Source organism: Gossypium arboreum, chromosome 7 (genome assembly GCF_025698485.1).
Source record: "Gossypium arboreum isolate Shixiya-1 chromosome 7, ASM2569848v2, whole genome shotgun sequence".
NCBI classification, from domain to species: Eukaryota; Viridiplantae; Streptophyta; class Magnoliopsida; order Malvales; family Malvaceae; genus Gossypium; species Gossypium arboreum.
In genome coordinates this window covers 77,903,751-77,912,229 of record NC_069076.1, presented here as the reverse complement: position 1 = coordinate 77,912,229, position 8,479 = coordinate 77,903,751, and the positions used below count along the sequence as shown (strand labels likewise).

Below are 8,479 nucleotides of genomic sequence, written 5' to 3'. Positions count from 1 at the left end.
ACTCTGAATTGACATTCTTAATAAATTTATAACATAATTGTTTTCAGGATATACCATAATTTTAATAAAGCGTTTATGAAAATTCTTTCTTGAATTTTAACTAATACTTTCTTATGCATATTGATGTTGCAGCCTGAAATTTTGATTTTCAAAAATTGCACTCCATTGAAACGTTAAGAATGTTTCTTATATAATATGGTTACAACACATTATATTAAAAACTTCCTTCTTCAATCAGTTATTAGCAACAATGTAATTTTCAAGGACCATTAAATTTAAGTGATTTTACCTAAGAAAGTTAAAAGTTAGGACTTTCCATAAGAATATTGGTAGTTAATGCTCTGCTACTCCTTATAATATTTACAGAAAGCCGTCAAACATGTGATGTGCTCAAGGACATGGAGGAGACCACTCATCAACTAAGAGACAAGCTTCATCAAAAGCAGACACATAAACTAAAACTAAGATTTTTTTAATTAAAAGAATAGTAATTAAGTGGGAAGGAATTCATTCAAAGTACAAAATCAAGCTAAGGCAGTACAAACACAAGCAATAATAGTACAATCTCTAACATGTATGAGAAGCTCAAGCTTAAACTCGAACTCGATTAATTGTACAATGGCAGACTTTAACATCTGTAGTCTAAAGATTTTCCATTGGTGTGAATGGGATATTCTTTGGTCTTGAAACCTGATACGCCACAAAAATAGCCACACAAAGAGCTGCTACTGAGAATAAAAGAGAAAAGGCAGATGCAGCATCCCAGGAGCTGCTTGATTTCGAAGACTTGGTTAGCTTAGAACCACCTGAAGCAATATCAAACGACACCCAATCGCAGTTAATAGTATAGTGTCCAGATCCACTCCATGGATTCCCGTCAACCGGATACCAGAGTGCAACCGACATCTTGCTTGATCCACCTATTGTGAACTGAACATCCTGCAATGCAATATAGAAGTTACTCATGTCTGGCTGTTATGACAAGGTAAATAGCTTTAACAGAAATGAACCAAAGCATTACCATTTATGTTTTGACATCAGAATTCTAATATATTTTATTTTTATTTTAAACACCGGCCTTCTGTTGAGGAAGGTAGCATAGAATAGGAGTAAAGTGAGCATACTGTTTTCTTTTTTGAGAAAAAAACAGATAAACTCAGCTGAAAGCAAAAGTCCATGTTGGGTGCATGGGGTCATGAGGTCATCTTATACAAGGAGCTTACAGTATTATGCGATTAAATGAGAGAGCCGAGGTTTCCTTGCAGTGGGTTTACATGTTTATTTGCTTTGCCTCTTAAGTAAAGCAAAAAATAGTCTTAAATTCACATATAAAAAATTAACTAGAAGCAGTTACACTAATATGATCTGAGTGAATTCTACTTAGAAGAAGATCTTAAATCCTAAACCATAAAAACTTATCAATAAGCCATTTAGTAGTTCCAATATCAAAAATATCCGGGGGGGGTTGGGGGAGGTGGATTATGAGATGGGAGACAGCTAACCCTTAAGCAGCCCAGGGTCCATTCCAGTATATGCCCAAAAAGAAAATTAGAAAATATGGAAACATTTTTCAAAAAAAGTGGATCTTAGATTCTCTGGCAAGGTCAATGGGAGAAGGGGCTCCAATAATCCATGTTAAATCAGCCTATAGTAAGGCCAAACAATTTTGAATCCATGATCCATGATCAAGTTTGTTTGACAAGCAACAGAAACAACAAAAATACATCATAATGTACATGATTAAAATAATTTAGCCATAAACACAAAAAATGGGGCTTACATTTGTTAACATTTAATGCAAGTAGTTAAAAGCCTAACGGCAGAAGATTATTGTCAAACCTGTTGAAGACGATCCATGGTTCTTAAAGGCCTAGAAAATTCGAAATAATACGTTCCCTTCTGACCTCCCGTGGAAAAAGGGCTGTCATCCTCCACAAAACCTGTTAAAAGTAAGTTTACCATTGAGAATTAGAAAGATGTATTCACACCGACTCCCTAAGACACTAGAGCACAATATTGATTAAGCATACACAACCAAAAAAAAAGGAAACTAATTGACCAATAGTGACTATGCTAACAAAAACACAGTTGAGAATAAAATCATCCTCTACATTTAGAAAATACAATAAACCAAGTTCATTTGTTATTTTGTTGCAGAATATAATGCTCAACTTGATGCATGGAAATTTTCCTATCTAATGCCTAAAAACATGCAAAAGGAGCAATCACAACCCAGAAGGTTTGAGGACATTGAAACATGCATATGGACCACTGGCTTGTAGAAATGCATATCAGCCTACCTAACCATTCCATTTTTGTACCGGATATGCTAACTTTCTAATATATATCACCCAGCAAAAGTAAGTCAACGCATCTGAGCTGATTTTTGAACTTATGATATCAGAGATGTAAAACCAAGATCTTCAACTCCATTACTATATAATCACAATACTTCAATTACCTGAATGAACTGTGAAGCTACTGTGCCACCATGCCCCTTTCCAGTCATTTTGTGCACTAGAATCATTTCCTAACAGTGAAGAAGGATAAATCTTATTAATTTAAAAAAATGAGGAAATAAAAACTATATTAAAAACCAATAGCTTTTAAAGGGGGCAGGGGTGAAGAAAGGACAAACAGAGCCGGAAGCCATCATCAGTTAAAGATACTAAATAAAGCCACAAGAGAAATATAAGTTACTAATTTTTCGTTTGTCTAGTACCTATCTCAAAGCCAATCAATAATTAAAAGCACCAATAAGAATCCACTAGCTTTCTTGTAAAGCATACCCCTAGAATAGAAAACTAATATAGAGTTCGGCAGGAAGCAGGGAACTATTGCAGGCTTAGAAATGCAGCATTTAGACTCGTAAACCAGCATAGTTTGCATAAGGGATCACAAGTTTTCAAAGTCAAGACAAACCATCTCCTTCTAGCTAGAGTGGATCATGAGATTCATGTATAAAGAAGATAAAAGAACTCTTATATTCGTATGCAATGGTTCGAAAAAGAAATATAATCTAACAGTAGGAATTTTCAGTCTACTACCAAAAGTCATTGAATTGAGAATCTGACAAGCCAGAAATGCGTGGACACGGTGATACGAAAAGATTAAAATAATATCTTAGGTAAGATAAAAAGGGGCATAATTTGTTCTACGAAGTTATGAGTTGGAAATTGGAAGAAACTTAAAACAATGATAAAACAACTAGATTATCCTATCCCCATAATTCTTTTCCTTCTCAAAATAACACAAGATAGGAAAAACAAGCAACAATTGGAATGAGTAACTTGATCCTAGTTGAAGGTACTTAAAGGAGAAGTTGAAGGCAACAAAGAAAAGTACAGAGAACGATAAAAAAGTATTTCAACACTTAAAGCAGTATAACGGCAAGATGATTGCTATCAGAATGCATTAAGATAATAGACAAGCATAGTCAATCAGATTAAAAATAATTGTTGATTGCCATCTTGATGATTTAATGTCATTAAATAAGTTATTAATGCTTCAAGATCTTCAAAAAGTTCCTTCTAGTGAGTGCCATATCCATTAAAAAAGCAATCTAATGTCTCATAAAAGATAATTTTTTGACTTTTGGGAGTTGCTCTCATTCTATGACAACTTGATGACCCTTGTAGTCACTTTCTTTAGTGCCTCATCCCACTTTATTTTGCTGTGCTCAAAGGAAGTCCCATCATTTTCATCTCAAAAAATCAAATATAATACTAAAAAGCAGGCCAATAAGATTAGAGGATCTTATAATTTACCAGAAGGTCCCATTCCATCAAGGTATCTACAGTGCGGGTTCCAAGCATACACATCAACCAAATGACCAAACCTGTTGGCAACTAAAAGTATTATCATAAAATACTAAGTTCCAGAACATTTTGCCAGAAAAGTACATTGTTTCACTTTACTATTGTGACGGCTAAGGATTCATTGTACTACTCCAAACTATGTTGTACTACATTACCTGTCACCTCCATTTCCATCTTTGTTATCTATGGGGTTGCCACCGTAAAGCCTTCCAGGTATAGCATTTCCAATAGAAAAGTGCATAATGTCAACTTCATGACCTTTGCAAGTCTTGTTAGTACAAGAGTCCCTTGGTTCTTTACAGCCACCCATCTTGAACCACAGTAAACTTTCTCAACTTTCATTCTTGCAACAAAGGAGAAACTAACAAAGAATAATAAAGTAAGATAAAAATAGCAGAAGATATAAAAACTTACATTATGATACGTAGCATCGTCACCAATTTGAAACATGAGAGCTACAGATGGACATTTCGAGTTGTCCCTGCATTGAAGAGTGAAAAACTGGTTAGCCATAAGGATTTAACATAGAAAAGTCAGCGCGTGGCTACAGATTCAGCTAAAAATGCTCGCTATTCAATTTACACAACAGAGAGGAAATAAAATTAAAACTAAAACCACATATCTTGATGCATAAAGGAAAGATGATAATTTAATAAACTTCCTTTTCTAATTATTCGCGTGAGGCACCAGCTATCCAACTTTATTGGACATCTTAAACAGTATCAAAAGACCAACATATTCAGGGGTTCGAATCATAATGGCTAACCCGTCCAAAAAGAAAGCAAATCTAGTTCTAATAATAAAGAAGCTTACCCTTTGGTGTATGCATAGTCCCCATCGACTTGCAACAAGAAGAAGACATCATTTCCATCGTGTACAGCCTAAGACAATCCCCACAAAAGCGTTTGCATCAAAACTCATGGTCAAATGTTGTTCATTTGTTTTGAAATCCAAGCAATAGCAATACCTTGACCGTCATTTTCCCATCTTTGTACTCATGATCCTCGTGTGGGTCAAGAGCAGGGAGGAGAGAGAAGTCGAACCCATCAATGTCTTTCCAGTCATCGGCGTGACCATCGAGGGTGATGACTCCAGGGGCGAAGTCCGCCAGGACTTGGATCTCCGAGTTTGACTCGCAACTCCACTCTCCAGATTCCTCGTGCGAGGTGACTCGTAGGGTTAGGCCGGATCCCAATAGTACCAACAAGGTTAGCAGGCTGAATCGAAGCATGGTCGTTGAGCAGGAAATTTCGTTAAGGGAGCAAGTGTCTGAGTTGTTGTTGCTTGGTTTACAAGCTCGCTTCGGTCCACATTCACTAGCCGACTTACTAATCAAATTCGCACTTCACCTTTTATTATAACAAAATTATAAAGAAAGTTGTTCCGTCAAATTTATTATTCCAATTTCCAATTTCCTTCTTTTTTCCCCCTTTTAAATATATTTACTACTACTTTTAATCATGTTTTTCTAATGTATAAATTTTCTTGGTAAAAAAATCTCTCCACTCCCTCTCAATTTCCAACTTGAGCAAATTAATCCCTCTCAAAGCAATTTGAGTTTAATGTTGTGAATAATTTTGATTGGTTTAATAACAAATTTAGCCCTTGATATTTACATATTTTGTTAAATTGGTCTTGATTAAAAATAAACAAATTTAGCCTTAACATTTACACATTTACAAATATATTGTGGGCTAAATTTGTTAAATTATGACCAAATTGATAAAATGGGTAAATTATGAGAGCTAAATTTGTTATTATCCAATCAAATTTATGTAAAATTGATGAAAAATATTAACCTTGTGACTAATTGTTCTTAGTTGCTTGTTTTCAAAATTGACAATAATTAAATTACTTTGATTTCTTGAGAAGGACCAATTTATTCAGTATCAAATCTGAGAGAGATTTGAGAGGTCTTTTTATTAATTATATTCCATGCTCATTTTTTGGTTGATGAAAACTAAACTTTTTGAAATTTGTGTCTACTCTAAAATTTTTAAAATCAAACAAATGGTCAAAACAATCAAATCACTAGTTTTCAATTTGACCGGTTTAATTAGTTCGTGGGTTAATCAATTCAATCTCTTATTTCGGACCAATACCTCAACGGGTCTAATTTGATTTTGAAAACAGTGGTCTATCCCTCTTATCCTAACTTTGAGAACAATATGTTTTATCATTACATTTAACACTCGTTGGTCTATATATATTGGTACGTGGATTTAATATTTTTAATTTAATATTAATATAATTGGATCTAATATTTTTGCTTTGGTATTAATATATATTGGTATGGATGCGTATTGGTGTATTATTTATATTATATACATGTAAATATATTTTAATTATATATTTTTAAAATTATTAACTAATTTCGATAACTTAATTAAATTATTATATCTTATTTTTAATATAATTATAAAATAACTTAGATAAAAAATTAGTTTAAAATCAAAATTTTGTACTAACTCATCATTAATATTGATCAAAACGTTTGAAACACAATGAAACTTTAACCATGAGAATGTTTAAACTACTTGGTATTGATTTAAAATTGAAATGACACATCTTGGTTGGTACTACTAATGTCGACTACCGTGATTTATATTGTTATAATCTACCTAACCAAATTTTATTCTACGAGTTAAGTGACACCAATCTAATTGATAAAATTTTAAAATTATAAACAACATCATTATAATATTATATTATATATTTTAAAAATTAAGAGTAATAATGTTATTATAATTTTTAAATTAAACTACACTTGTCTTAAATTATTACGTTTTAAAATACTTGTACAACTATGATCCAAACTCAAACTATTCTTAAGAAAGTTGAACACTAGACTAATAAATTACAAGTTGGGCTATATTTTATTTGTTATTTACTCATCACATTGAGATTTTTAAAATTTATAAAATTAGGATATTACAATAGTATTATAATTTTTACACACGACCGAATTTATTTATTTTTCTTTTCTATTTTATAGTTTATATTCAAAATTCATAATTACTTCATCTCAACCTATTCTCCTAAAATCCTATGTATTTAACTTTGCTTGAATTGCAAATAGATTTTTATTATAATTGTAAACTGTTGGCTAAATTTCTTTAAAATGTACAAAAATAAAAGAAAATAAATATACTAAATATCTTAGTTGATAATTTCATTTTAAAATGTCAACTAAAGAATAAGATTAAATTTATTTACATATTTTATTTTTTTATGCAATTTATAAATTACGTACTCATCATCCTTTGAAACCGTTAAATTAAAGGATATTAGTGGTTAAGTATTTTTAACCTCAAAATTGCCAGATTAGCAACAATGTCAACTGAAATAATTATAACCTCTTACTTTTAAAAATAAGCTAAAATGTTGAATAAGTACTCATAAAATAATTTAAAATAATTAACTTTTTTATCGAAACAAGTGAGCCTTTTGAATTATGAAATGTTCTCAATTGAACCCTTAAATTCATTTTTGATCAAAATTCTTAACAAACCATTAAATGTTAAAATAACATATTGACGTGGTAGTTGATGTAAGAAATGATAACATAGCAAGCCGGCTTTAAAAAATGATGACATGGAGGACTTAATTGATTTTAATAATTTTATAAAGAGTTATTTTAACATTTAGGCCTAATTTTAAAAAAAAATTAAAATATTATAAAATATATAAAATAATGAGAATACTAAAATAAATTATTAAGAAGTTACAAAACTATATAAAATGATAAATAAAAAACTTCTAAAAGTATTAAAATTGATAATAAAAACATCATTAAAAATATTTAAAAGTTATAAAATTATAAAATTATAAACTTTTTTGTTATTTTGCAAGTTTGGAGCATTTGGTTTTGGTAAAAAGAAAATGGAGAGATTGGAGTGTGATTATGATCGAACTTGTGTGGGGATTGAGTAAGGAGTTTGAGTGACGATGATTTTAGTGTTTGGTGGCTTAAAGTGATTGATGGTAATTAACAAAGTATGATGCGAGTGAAATTGGTAAGGATGAGCTAATATATGATATAGACAAGGTGTTAGAAAAAAGAAGAAGAGTAATTTTATATATATTTTTATAATTTTCCTTTCTAAAATTGAGTATGTTATTTTGTTTTCTAAAACTTTCATAATATTTAATAGGGTAAACTACCAAAATAGTCATTTTTGTTACCTCAGGTTATATTTTAGTCACCTATGTTTGAAATGTTATGTTTTGTCACTTACATTATCATATTATAATATTTTAATCACTAAATCGTTAATTATCATTAATGTGTAACGGTAGCTAACATGGCATATTAAATCATCATTTCAAATGAAAATTTTAGGTTAAATTCTACAATTGGTTCCTATATTTTTTTCATTTTGAGCAATTTAATTTTTTTCTTTTATATTCTTTTAACTTTCCTTTTTTTTTTCCCATTTATTTTTCATTATCTTCTACTTCTCCATCTATTTCCCTTCCTTCTTGATTTCTTTTAACGTAGTTTTCTATGCTTTCTATTTGTTAATACTAGTCCACAAATTTGCCTCACTTGAAAAAATTAAATTGTTAAAAAAAAAGGATAGGCCGGGGACTAGTTTTAATAAATGGAAAATATAGAAAAAACTATGTTAAAAGAAATGAAGAAGGGGAAAATAGAGAAA

At 30.8% G+C, this 8,479-nt stretch overlaps 1 protein-coding gene across 1 annotated transcript; it reads right to left on the bottom strand.

Annotated features, from left to right (window-relative positions):
* Positions 1–312: 312 nt before the first annotated feature.
* On the bottom strand, positions 313–5,205 carry LOC108467332 (uncharacterized). Its single transcript, XM_017767963.2, has 8 exons — positions 4,786–5,205; positions 4,632–4,699; positions 4,233–4,299; positions 3,974–4,128; positions 3,768–3,838; positions 2,462–2,530; positions 1,840–1,940; positions 313–939 (listed from the first exon to the last, which is right to left on the bottom strand). The coding sequence occupies exons 1-8, from the start codon at positions 5,047–5,049 to the stop codon at positions 643–645; spliced, it is 1,092 nt and encodes a 363-aa protein (XP_017623452.1). The 5' UTR covers positions 5,050–5,205; the 3' UTR covers positions 313–642.
* Between the last annotated feature and the right edge of the window lie 3,274 nt (positions 5,206–8,479).